At 39.6% G+C, this 14144-nt stretch overlaps 1 protein-coding gene across 1 annotated transcript in view; it reads left to right on the top strand.

The window, feature by feature from the left end:
• The window catches only part of Lrrc36 (leucine rich repeat containing 36), a 50345-nt gene that overhangs the window by 3091 nt on the left and 33110 nt on the right, over positions 1–14144 (top strand). Inside the window, exons 2-4 of the mRNA XM_028768737.1 lie at positions 9421–9548; positions 10988–11180; positions 11958–12054. Coding sequence (XP_028624570.1) covers positions 9421–9548; positions 10988–11180; positions 11958–12054 — 418 coding nt within the window. The remainder of the gene's footprint in view (positions 1–9420; positions 9549–10987; positions 11181–11957; positions 12055–14144) is intronic.

The following is a 14144-nucleotide window of genomic DNA, read 5'->3' as shown; positions in this document are numbered from 1 at the left end:
ATGAGCATGTGTGTGTGTTGTATGAGCATGTCTGTGTGGTGTATGAGCATGTCTGTGTGGTGTATGAGCATGTCTGTGTGTTGTATGAACATGTCTGTGTGTTGTATGAACATGTCTGTGTGGTGTATGAGCATGTCTGTGTGGTGTATGAGCATGTCTGTGTGTTGTATGAACATGTCTGTGTGGTGTATGAGCATGTCTGTGTGGTGAATGAGCATGTGTGTGTGGTGTACAAGCATGTCTGCGTGGTGTACTGAGCTCACTCCTCAGTCCATTAATTCATTTTTTTAAATGTTCTGTTTCTTTTTTAATTTTCCATAAAATATCTTTTTTTGTTGTTGTTTGTTTGTTTGTTTTCAAGACAGGTTTTCTCTGTGTAGCCCTGGTTGTCCTGGAACTCACTCTGTAGACCAGGCTGGCCTCGAACTCAGAAATCTGCCTGCTTCTGCCTCCCAGGTGCTGGGATTAAAGGCGTGCACCACCACCGCCCGGCATAAAATATCTTTAAATGTAACAGTATTGTTACATTTTTCTCCAGAATACATTTCTTTTCTGGGCCACTCCTGTGATTTCTAATGTAGAATGTCAGTACTGCCCATAATACACTTACTTTAACTGTAACAGTAACCTGTGTATGTGTGCATTGCTCAGGATTGAATCCAGAGCCTTACACGTACTAGGCAAGCACTCTACCACTGGGCTACATCTCTAGCCCCAGTAATAACTTCTTTTGGGGGAGGGTAGGTTGAGATAGATTCTTACTCATGTAGCCTTGGCTGACCAAGAACTCACTATGCAGACCAGGCTAGTCTGAAACTCTTAGAGCTCCACCTGCCTCTGCCTCAGTTCTGAGATTAAAAGCATGTACCACCAAGCCTAGCTATAGTAACTGCCCTAATATCAAATATTCGTACGGTAGTATCATTTCTTTATATAAAGTGCATAGGCCAGTTTGTTGATCCATGTTTTAAGTATTATTTGATCTAAATATCCCCTACTTTTCCCCTTGAATTTCATCATATTTAAGGAAATTTGTACCATTTGTTTTGAAGAGTTTAATACAAAATCTGGATTTTACTTACTATATCCCTAAAATGTTTTTGTTTTGTTTTCTGTGTTAGCTGTGAATTAGTAGTTATATGAGGTTCAGTCAGGTTCAGATTTGATTATTATGCCTTTTCTACAAGACTGCTTCATGGATAACCCTGTATGTTTCTATAAGGAAGTATGTAATGCTTGATGTCCTTTGTATTTGGGGTAGCCATTGACCATGCTTGCCCAGGTCTGTAAATCCACTAGGAATTACCAAAATTTCATTGTTCTTGACTAGTTCAATAATTCTATAAAGACAAAAGCCTCCACACCAGCTATTTGTTGTTGTGAGGTACCAGTTGTGTAGGAAAGGCAAGATTAATGTTTGATTTTTTTTAATTATTGTTATTGTCTCACCTGAGAATTATCAGTTTTAAAAGTGAGTTTATTTCTTTAAAGGTGACTAATGAGGACTGCTTTACTTCTCCGAAAAATTATAAACTCATTGATTTAACAATATTTGGTGTGTTCTAATCCATTCTGGTTATTATTATAATTGATGCTAATGGGAGATCTTTTCCCTTTGATTCCTGAGGACATTTTAAAAAGCTTTATTTGTTTGAAAATTTTTTATTGTCATTAGAAGCAAGCTCTATGACAGGTTATTAGTTCAATTTCCAAGTGTAGTTATAAATGGTTTTCTTTTCTCCCCTTTAGTTTTATGTTTTACTAAATTAAAAAATTAGAAGAGAAAGTAACGGCTTTGTTAAAACATTTACATCCGCTGTTTCTGTGAATTTCTTCCCCTCATCTATCCCCATGTGTGGTGGTTTGAATATGCTTGGCCCAGGGAGTGGCCCTAATGGAGGTGTGGCCTGTTGGAGGAAGTGTATCACTGGGTGTGGGCTTTGAGATTCTTGTCCTAGCTGCCTGGATGTCAGTCTTCTTCTAGCTGCCTTTAGAACTCTCAGCTCCTCCAATGCCATGCCTACCAAGACGCCACGGTGCTTAACCTCTGGACCTGTAAGCAAGCCCCAGTTAAATGTTGTCCTTTATAAGAGTTGCTGTGGTCATGGTGTCTGTTCACAGCAGTAAAACCCTAAGACACAATGCCTGCCACACACTGATCTTCCTCCTCCAGCAGCTCAGCTCCCCTTTCTGTTTTCATTTTAGAGAGCAAAAAAGCTTGAGTTTTGGTTTTTTACAACTAAAATCAGACTTTGTCCATTGAGGTATGTATCATGTATATATTTTGTTTTTTATGTGTATGAATTCTTTGCCTGTCTGTGCACCACATGTGTGCCTAGTTCCAGAAGAGGCCAGAAAAAGGCATTGGGTCCCTTAGAATTTACGTTAGCTATCATGTAGATGCTAAGAATTGAACCTGGGTCCTCTAGAAGACTAGTTAGTGCTCTTAACCACTGAATCATCTCCTCAGCCCCTATTCTATTGTTATTCCATTTGATAGTGCTGTGTTTGAATTGTTCCTTGATCTATGTGTAGTCAACACTTTATAAGTGCTAGAACTAAATGGACATGTTCTTAGCTGCTGCATCTCACAATTTATTAGTTGAATGGTGATCCTGGTGTCCTTTTGTCTGTTCTTCAAATGAGACTGCAGTGAAATCCATGACAAATCCTGCGCATAACTGGTAGAACCACTAATTGCCCTTAGCCTTTCTCACAATAGCAGAATCTTAGGGTATTAGATTATTATGAATCATAAAGTTACCAATACACTGTTGCCAAAGTCAGGACATTCTTTAAAAAGATATTCACATAGTATAAAACTCACCATTTAAAGGTGTATAGGTCAAGGTCCTTTAGAACATTTGCAGGGTTGTATAACTGTTCTAGCTTGCTTATGATTGTTATGATAAAATATTCTGGCCAATGTATCTTAGGAAAGGGTTTATACTTCCAGGTCACAATTCATCATTGAGGGAACTCAAAGCAGGAAGGAACCTGGAGGCAGGATTAGTGGAGACACTCTGCTTCCTGACTCGCTCTTTGCTTCAGCAGCTTTCTTCCTTGGCCAAGGGCAACCTGCCTAGGCCTCCTGTACAAATTAATAATCAAGAAAATCCTCCACAGACTTGCCACATACAAGTCTGATCTCGGCAAAATTTTAACTGAGGCTGTCTTCAAATTGACAGTTAGTACTAACTAGGACAACAATCACTTCCGCTATCTAGCTCCAGAATATTTTCATTGACCTATTAGAAAATCGCTGTATTTCTCACTTTCCATAGCACCTGGCAGTCACTAATCTGATTTCTATCTTTGTGAGTTTGCTTCTTCTGGATATTTCCTATAAATGGAATAATATGTATCCTTTTCTGTCTGGCATATTTTGGAGGTCTATCTATATTTTAGCATGTATCAATAATTTATTACTTTTTATTAAAAGACTTTATTTTTAGGGCAGTTTTAGATTTACAGAGGCTCTGAGCATAAAATGCAGAGCTCCCATATGCCTTTCTTTACCTGTATTTATCCCCTATTCTCCAGCTTCCCTTATTAGTCATAATCTTTCTGTATGAAATCTTCCTAAGATGAGCTTCAGACTTGTGGTCTTGCCTTGGCTCCCAAGTGCAGACATTATACCTTTCCTTACTAATGATATTTTCCCTGTTGCCTTATACAGAATGTTTCAGAGCTGGAATCACACACTATCTAACTGGTTGGTTTCTCTGACCTAACAACAGATACATAAGGTTATTCCATATCCAGCTGTATATGGCAACACACATTTGTAAATCCAGCATTTGGGAGGTGGCAGCAGGAGTCTCAGAAGTTCAAGGACAGCCTAGACTACACAGACCCTGTCTCAAACCAACAAACAAAGGGTAGGGAATGAATCTCAGTGGTAGAGAACTTGCTGTGTGCAGTCTTTGTATAGACGTAAAGTTTGAGCTCGTGTGAATCAATACCAAAGAGTGTGAGTGCTAGATAATATGAAAAGATATGTTCAGCTTTTTAAAATGCCAAACCGTCTGAAGTGGTAGCTACAGCATTTGCATCCCAGCCAGCAGTGACCTTCCAGTTGCCCCATAACCTCGTTAACATTTACTGTCAATATTTTGGATTTTGGTGATTTTAATATGCAGTGGTATCTCATATTTTTCAATTTGTTATTTTCTAATGACTTATGATGTTGAACAGTTTTCAGTTTTTGCCATCTGTGTACAAATGCACACACACACACATGCACATGTGCGCGCGCACACACACAGAGATTTTTGTTGAAGTATTTATTCAGGTCTTTCCGTTTACTTTTAAAATTGGACTGTTTATCTCATTATTGTTGAGTTTAAAGAGCTTTGGGTATATTTTGGATAGATGCTAATCCTTTCTTGGAGAACATAGTTAGCAAATAGTTTCTCCCACTGTGTGAATTAGCTTCTCATTACTGTACAAATAGTTCAGATAAATTATGGTTTCAGGAGTTTCAGTCTATAAATAGATCTCCTATTGATTTGGGGTTCATGAAAGTCTGTATTCCATATGGAAATGGAATGATGCAGTCTTTGTCCTTTGTGCATGGCTTCTTTAATTTAACATAAAGTCTCCAAAGTCATCTGTGTTACAGCGTGTACATCAGAACCATATATCAGAAGTTCCTTCATTAAGGCTGAACAAGATTTCTTTTTGTGCGTATTATATACTTTGCTTATCTGTCCATGATGAACATTGACGTTGTTTCTACTTTGGGGCTAATTATGGTTAATGTTTCTATGAACACTGAGGTACAAGTGTCTCAGTCCTGCTTTCAGTTGTTTTGGATAAAAGTACTCAGAGGTAGAATTTACCTATTATTTTTTTCTCATCCTTGTTTTTATACTTTTCTCTCTCTGTTTTTTTTTTTTTTAAATGTGCTGTGTGTTGTACAGGTGTGCTTATGTGTATGTTCGTGTGTGGAGGCCAGAGGTTGACAAAGGGTGTCTTCCTCAAGTATTCATTTCTTTGAGACAGGGCCTTGCCCTGAACTTGAGTCTTTCCCATTCAGACAGACCACCCAGCTTGCAAGCCCCAAGGGTCTTCTAGTCTCCACCATCCCGGTACTGGGGCCACAGGTACTAGTCTCCAGACCTCTTTTTTTAATTCATGGATACATGTTTTTAATGGCTGAGCTATCTCTTTAATCCCTTAATCTAATATGTTGGTGAAAAGCATCTGCCTTCCAAAATAAAAAATTCAAAGAGAATATTATATACACACACATATATATCAAAGTGTTTATTTATTTATATAGTATATAAAGTATTTCCACTCTGTGGACATGTCTCAAGGACCGTTAGGGGTCTGGGGACCAGACTTTAAGAACTGTTGCTTTTATATTCTTAAATTTTTCTTTAATATCTGGTTTAATGCAAGACAGCCTTATTCTCTTACTTGCTTCATTTTAAAATCTGTTTTGATATGATGTTGTTTTATTTAAAATGTTTGTTTAGAAACTTGGCATGGTACAGTACATATGTGCAAAAGGGAGGAGTATTTTCATAGCCTTTATGAGGATTATGGATATTTTTCTTCTCTGATAAAACATGAAAACTGGGAAATTTGTAGCTTCTTGAATTTTAGTTGTGTGTGGAATCCAGAATTGTATAACTGACCTTTTTTCACTCTTTTATAATGAAGTTCAGTGCTACATCTTACATTTGAATGGTTCTTTTACCCATGCATGATTCTGAAACATCATGCATTGGTCATTTGGAAATATTGATTCACAGAGTTATGTAGTTCTTCTAAATATTGACAGATATTCATCATACAGCATTGTCTTAGACACTGTTCTATAGCTGTGAAGGGACACCGTGACCAAGGCAGCTCTTATAAAAGAAAGCGTTTAACTGTGGGGCTTGCTCATCATTTCAAAGGTTTTGTCCATTGTCATCGTGGTTGCACACATGGCACTGAAGCTGTAGCTGAGAGCTACATCCTGCTCCAGAAGAGACTCTGGCCTAGGATGGGCTTTTGAAACCCCAGTGACACACTTCCTCCAACAAGGTCATACCTCCTAATCCTTTCAAATAGTACCACTCCCTGGTGACTAAGCATTCAAATATATGAGTCTATGGAGGCCATTCTTATTTAATCCACCACAAACAGAAAAAAAATCAAATCTTTTTCTAAAGATGTATTTATGTGTATTAGCGTTTTGCCTGCATGTCTGTGTGTGCCTCATCCCAGCAGAAGTCAGAAGAGGGTGTTGGGTATACTCTAGAACAGATGGTCATGTGGGTGCTGGGAATCCAACCCAGGTCCCATGCAAGAAGAGCAAGTGCTTTCAACTGCTGAGCCTTCTCTCTAGTCCAGATCTGAAGTATTTCCACTAATCTCATTAGAAAAACCTAAGCGTTTGGGAAGCATCCAATTCAGGGTGGACAGATAGATTTGTTTCAGAATTTTATTTTTGAGAAATAGAGTGTTAGGTATTAAGCCTAGAACCATGTGCATGCTAAACCTATGTTCTACCATTGAGCCACATCTGCACCCCACAAATCATATATAACATATAAAAATAAAAACAATAAATAAATATATACATATAAAATGTTATCACAGCCAGCAGTGACTATTAGTTGCTTTCCTGAAATGACAGGCTTACTTTATTTTTAAAACAATGTTTACTGTCAGGTATGCTATCACACACCTATAATCCTACAACTCTTGATTCTTCAAGATGTCCCTCTGACTGCCACATGTGCACTGTAGCATGTGCACAACCACACACACACACACACACACACATACACACGATTGCATGCATACTTATACACACATTAAGTAAATGAAATGTAATGAAAAGATAAATGTCTAGTTGAGCTTTCAACTCAGTTACACCACATTTCCCCATATGCATCTATGCATCCACTTTCTTCACTATATAGCAGAGGATATATACTATATCCTAAGGGGCCTATGGATAGTTTCTTTTGTGTCATAAGTGCAAAATCAGCACAGTATAAAAGGCAATTCATGGGCTGGAGAGATGGCTCAGCGGTTAAGAGCACTGACTGCTCTTCCAGAGGTCATGAGTTCAATTCCCAGCAACCACATGGTGGCTCACAACCATCTGTAATGGGATCTGATGCCCTCTTCTGGTGGGTCTGAAGACAGCTGCAGTGTATTCCTCATATATATAAAATAAATAAATAAAATCTTAAAAAAAAAGACTTTAAAAGGCAATTCATGTTTTCAGATTGTTACAAAAATAATTTTTAAGGAAAGTATTTCCACTTTGTGGACATGTCTCAAGGTCAGTTAGGGGCCTGAGGACCACACTTTAAGAACTGGTGCTTTGTAAGGATGTCTTCCATTGTTTGGAGGGTGGAATTTCTAAATAAAAAGAGGATTTTTATTTTTTATGGGTGTTTCTGTGCTACTTTTGCTTTGAAAAGTCCACTGTAACCACTTATTTATTTGTTCATTTGTTTGTTTTGTGGCTCTTTGTTTACATGCAGTAAGGTTTCCTATGCTTCTGGAGAAAGAGTGGGTCAGAGCAGTCTTCCAAGCTGGAGGCTGTGTAGCTCCCTCTTTCTTCAGAAAGAAAGTTTCTTTCTTGAAAAAGTACTGAGAACCATGCCCTCAGGCAGCCCGAGGTCGGCCATCTCTGTCTGCTTCCCTCCCAGACCTGTGCCTGTGCCTCCACATTCATCTGCAACCATCATCTCTGAGGTTTTCTATCTACATTCTGCGAACACTAATTTCGCTAAAATATGACTCTTGTCTTGAGTAAGATCTCCAGTTTATGGTTTTTAAAAGCTTCTGAGGGCTGAGCAGGGTGGCACACACCTTTACTCCTAGCACTCAGGAGGCAGAGGCAGGGGGGATCTCTGAGTTTGAAGCCAGACAGGGCTATACAGTGAGACCCTGCACCACCACCACCACCACCACCACAACAACAGCAACAATTTCTGAGACCCCCAACAGCTCAAGCACTTTAAATTTTTATTTCCATTAAGTTTTCTGGCATTCACCTACAAGTTGGATCTTGTAGAACCCCCTTCCGGTTTTGGTTGCTATTTTTAGTTTGGCTTACTAAATCTGCTAGTTTGTATTTTGCAAATTTGAGACTTATCTCTTTTCCATCATCTTAGAAGCCTAGTTGACTTTACTTAATCATACACACACAGACACACACACACTCTTTCCCCCTCTCGATATCATTTTTGGATATATTTTACTTTATGTATGTAGCTGTTTTGCCTTCATGTTTGTAAGTACACCATTTACATGCCTGGTGCCTGCAGACATCAGAGTTGGATCCACTGGAACTGGACTTGCTAATGATTGTGAGCCACCATGTGGGTGCTGGAAACCAAACAGAGTCCTCTGGAAGAGTAGCCAGTGCTCTTAACTGCTGAGCTATTTTTCCAGTCATCAATATCTTGAAGATTTTCCATGTAAGACTCTGAAAAAAGACCCAGTTTTTTGTGATTATGCACAAGACATTAATTAATACTTTGATATCATTCATGAGCCATGTACATTTTGGGAACAGGGTTCTTGGCAACTGTGCGACGGAGCTGAACCCCACTCCCCATGGGCACTATTGTAAACTTTATATATACATTAACTTCATTCTTACATCTTCTGGTTAAGTAGATTACTTCCTTTCATTTGCAGATGAAAACCTGTGCACCAGGAGGCAAGTGCAGGTCGCAGACATTGTGCTTCCTTCTGTGTATCCATGTGTGCTCTTTAGGTGGCCTCACTCCAGCTTCATGGGAGGAGCCCTTGGCAGTTTCATCTTGCTTGCTTTTATCTTCAAACACCTTTGAGGTTGACATCTTGCACCATATAGTATATATCCTGGAAAAATTCTGAGAATGTTTTCTAGCAGTGCAAAGTGCTTTTCAAATTTTGTTTAGGAAGTGTGGTTGGCTCGTGCCTGTAATCCCAGCACTCAGAAAACGGACACAGATGACTACTGGGCACTTGAGGACAGCCTGGGCTATCTAGTAAGACCCGGCCTCAAAATAAAACTAAACTAAGCAGACCAGAACATCAAAACTCCAGATGGATCGGTACATTTTGTTTTGAGAGCTTTTAGGGACGTGAAGGCACCGAAGCTTCCAGGTGATTAGGGACCCAACAGCTGTTGCCCTGTGGGTCATATCAGTGTCTCTGACCACAGTGCTATTTTAAAATATTTTTAATATTGCTATTTGTAAATGGATTTTTTAAAAAAAAGTTTAATCTTTAGCCAATTGTTATTTTTTCCCAAATGGACAAATGTCTCTGCCCAACAGGCAAACAAGGCAAAAGAGCTGATGTTACGAGCTGTGGGTGGAGGACCTTTCGGAGTCACATGGGAGGATGGGGAGCTGAGTGCTGTTCATCCAGCGGGAGACAATAATGCATGCACTGATCTCTTTTCAGAACTGGTGGAGTCTCTCTCATTGCAGGGATCTTATGCTGGAAAAATCCACTCTATTGGTGATGCCTTCAGAAATTTCAAAAGTCTCCGATCCTTAGACTTATCAAGGAATTTGATCACTAGTCTAAAGGTAGGTTCCATATTCCATGATCAGCCAAGTTAACTCAATTTATAGTCTCATGAAAAGAAGTAAGATAGAAAATGTCAGCCTAAGATGTATAGGATCTTCTTTTTAAAGGTTCTCCAATTACATTTTATTACTTTCTATAAATTCTTTCACCTTTATACTTAAATTTCTTCTTATGGAATATTAAGTAAAGCCAGGGGGTGGTGGCCAAATGCCTTTAAGTTTCCAGTGCTTGGGAGGTAGAGGCAGGCAGATTTCTGAGTTCAAGGCCAGCCCAACCTATACAGCCAGTTTCAGGACAGCAAGGGCTATGCAGAGAAACCCAGTCTCAAAAAACTAATATACATACATACATACATACATACACACATACATACACACACACACACACACACACACACACACAGTACACACTAATGTTTATTTTGTACTCATGGAAAAACCATATGAAACTTGCATTGCCAAGGGCAATAGTACACATTTCAATGCATGTAGAAAACACTAAGTTTCTGACTTGTACAGATTCTTAGTCCCCATTCTAAGAAGAAGACTGGGCAGGCTCAAGACATACCCAGGAGATTCTGGTGGTGGTGATACACAGTACACATTGAACAACATTTGCAATGTTGTCACTGTGGACTTTTTTTTTCTAGAAAGATCAAGAAATGATGATCTTAATGAAAAATGAAGTGTTCAGGTCAGGAAGGCAGAGGGCAATAAGAAAAAGGAAGAAGGAAGAAAGGACTCAGCTGGTGAAGTGCTGCACAGGGCATGAGGTTTTTATTCTAGATTTCAGCACATGAAGTTCAAGCTCTGGGAAAGCAAAGATAGTATGATCCCTGAGGCTTGCTGCCCAGCAACTCAGTGAACTCCAGGTTCAGTGACAGACTCTATCTCAAAAAAAAAAAATGATGCTTGGTGTAGTGGCACATGCTATTAATCCTAGCATGTAGGAGGCAGAGGCAGGAGGAACTCTGTGATTTTGAGGCCATCCTGGTCTATATAGTGAGTTCCAGGACAGCCAGAGCTAGACAGTGAGACCTTGTCACAACAACAACAACAAAAATAAAGTAGTAAGCAATTAAGGAAGAGTCTTAAATCATCCTTTGGCCTCCCCACGCACACGCGCGCGCGCGCACACACACACACACACAAAGGGGGTAAGGGGGAAGAACACACACACCATACACACATGCACACACAGAGAGAACACACCACACACACACATGCACACATACACATACATATACACAGAGGGAGACAGAGAACACACACACATGCACACACAGAGACAAACAGAGATACAGAAAGACAAAGAGACAGAGAGAGAAAGAGACAGACAGAGTGACAGAGAAACAGAGACAGAAATAGAGAGAAAGACACGAGCTATTTATGAGGGTCAGCAATGTATAGTTCCTAATGTGCTTTCGTTTTTCTTTCAGGGCATCCAGTATTTATGCTCACTCCAAGATCTGAACTTATATTATAACAACATTCCTTCATTAGTGGAGGTGTCCCGACTACAGCCCTTACCCTTCCTCAAAGAGCTAGATTTGAGACTCAATCCTGTTGTAAGGAAAGACACAGATTATAGACTCTTCGCTGTGTACACGCTGCAAACGCTGGAAAAACTGGGTGAGACCCTCCTCCTCCTCTTCCACTCCTCCCCAGAGTCTTACTGAACTTAGCAGCCTCTTAACCTTTTGGATGTTGGACCGAAGTGTGCACTGGCAGGAGACCTTTGTTTATTAGTCAATATTTATGTAACTCTTTGTGTTGGCAGGATGTAAGACGAATACTTTTATTGTTTAGGGAAAAATCATCTATGATTTTATCAGCTACTTCCAGATTTAGCTTCCTTCAGCTGATGGTTTCTCCACTGCTTCCTCTTTAAATAACATTTCTAAGTTGAGATTTATTTTCCCAGGTGCCCAGCTGTATTAACCATAATAGTTATAGAAACCCAATCCAATTCATTAGGAACCAGTTGTCAGGAACAACAACAACAAAAGCCCAAAACCCATCCCTTAGAAGGAGCTGCTCTGTATTTCCACATAATTTCCTTGTTTAATATATATTTCTTATTGCTATAAAATTTAACTTCGTAGGGTTCTGAAAATGTTATTGTTGGGAAACTAAGTTAAAAATTGTTTCAGAAAAAAAAAATGACACTGAGCCATAATATGTGATTGTTTGCCGTCCGAGCTCTGCTTTCCTGAAGGAGGAGGTGAGCTGGTGGCAGTGGTTGCTGTGACAACCGAGTTACTGCTTGCTCTAGTGACAACATAATAGAATTTTGTTGTGACCTGTCTCTAATGCATGAGATGAGTCTGGGCTTCAGTTTTTCCTCTGCAAATATGGCCTTCTGATTCTGAAAAAGAAATATGCTCACACGGTGGCTTTCGCCTCCAGATGACCGAGCTGTCCGTGACAGTGAGAGGAGAGTGGCCAAGCTACATTTCAGTCAGTTGGGCAACAGTGAAAATTTTCTCTTAGAGGTGGAAAAAAGGTAAGAAAACTTCTCTATTTTTTCTTCAGTTTGATTCAAGAGGTTTCCTAGTTTGCTTTCCTCATTTTCCAGTGGAACTTTCAGATCTAGAATAAAATTGTCTGTTTAAAACAGGTCTATAGGGAGCAGAGCCAAGCCCTCTTCTTTCCTGACATATAGTTTCCTTTGGCTGTGGTTGTTATAAATTCCCCATCATTACTGCCACAGCTTATCTACAGGACACTATAAGATCTCTCACTCTAAATTCATACCATCTCTTGGCAGAATTATCCTTAACGTGTAATCTGTTCACATTGAACTAGGATTTCATGACCATAGGCAAGGCTGAGCCTTTGTTGCTTTGGCAAATTTCTAACAAAACAAAGAGTAAAGAGACCTTGAGGCTCTCAGGTATCTGAATGGCAAAGTTTTCCATTTCTTGATATAAAATCCTGTTAAAGGAAGATGTATCTTCTACACTAAACTCATGCTTTTAAAAGTTAGCCTTGCTGGGCATTGGTGGAGTGTGCCCTTAGTACCAGGGCTCAGGAAGCAGTGGTAGGTGGATCTCTGAATTCAAGGCCATCCTGGTCTACAGAGCGAGTTTCCAGGACATCCAGGTATACACAGAGAAACCCTGTCTCAAAAAAAAAAAAAACCACCCCAAACAATAACAACAATGAAAAAAGTTAGTCTCATTAGGACTGGTGATATAGCTTAGTGGGTAAAAGCGCTTGCTACCACATCTGACAACCTGAGATCAATCCCTGGGACTCACATGGTAGAGTGGGAGAGCTGACAACTACAAGTTGTCTTCTGACCTCTGTGCACATGCTGTGTAACACACATGAACACATATATCACAGAAACAAATCAATTCAGGAATGAATAAATGTAATTTGAAAATTTAAAATTAGCTTCATTAGTTTCTAAAATTAACTGCTCACAATGTAAATAATTCAAAAAGATCAAAGTCACTATATTTTTGCTATTGATACTGAGCTATTTATAACACTTCTATGTATTCTAAATACATATGAGTATAGTTATTAGTCTACTTGTTTGGTCTAGTGTATTATTCGCCACCCAGAAATAAATGCCAGTTCTATCTTTTGGGGACTGAGGAAGTGACTCAGTCAGGAAAAGCATCTGCTTGCACAAACATGAGGACATTAGTTTGGAGCCACAGAATCCACATCATCAACTACAACAATCAATCAGTCAGTCAATAAATAAATAAATAAATAAACAAATGACAGGCCTAGCATAGCGGCACATGTCTGAACCCAGTGCTGGAGAAGCAAAGACAAAAGGATCTGAGGTTGACTGACCCACCAGCCTAGCCAAATAGATGTGCTCCAGGACTCCGTAGAAGACTAAAAAAATGTGATGGAGGGCACTCGAGGAAGACACCTGACATCACACACCCACATGGTCACACACCCACATGGTCACACACACACATCCCCTACTATTAGTATGTGTCTGTGTGTGTGTGTGTGTGTGCGTGCTACAGGTACATGGGTTGTGTGTGCAATATATGTACGAATGCATATATCACTTTATGGAAGTTGGTTTCCTACATGTACAGTATTTAACAATACATCGTGAACATATCTCCACACTATTTTTCTATTCTTCATCATATGTTTTTTATCTATTTATCTTTTGTTTTCTTTTCCTTTGTGGTGGCATTGAGGATTAAGCCCAGGTCCCTTGGTACTTTAGACAAGTCCTCTACCACTGAGATACTCCTACAACCCCTGTTAGTTACCTACTCATTTTCTTCCCCATCTCTAGAATATAAACGCACGAGAATAAGGACTTTGTTTATTGTAGCATCTGTAGTGCCTATAGCAATGCCTGATGTATAGAAGTCTAATGATGAAAAAGGGGGCTTAGCAAATGCCTTAGCAATTCTAAAGGTGTTTGCTGTGTAAGTCTGGTGACCTGAGTTCTATCTCTGGAACCCATACAAAGACAGGAGGACAGGGAAAGCAAAGACAGGCACATCTCTGTGAGTTCAAGGCCAGCCTGGTCTACCGAGATAGTTCTAGGACAGCCAGGGATACACAGAGAAATCCTGTCTCGAAAAACTGGGGGGGGGGGGG

This window comes from Grammomys surdaster, unplaced genomic scaffold (genome assembly GCF_004785775.1).
Source record: "Grammomys surdaster isolate TR1022 unplaced genomic scaffold, NIH_TR_1.0 187, whole genome shotgun sequence".
Classification (NCBI taxonomy): Eukaryota; Metazoa; Chordata; class Mammalia; order Rodentia; family Muridae; genus Grammomys; species Grammomys surdaster.
Note: the sequence above shows the minus strand (reverse complement) of the source record. Positions and strands in the feature narration are given on the sequence as shown.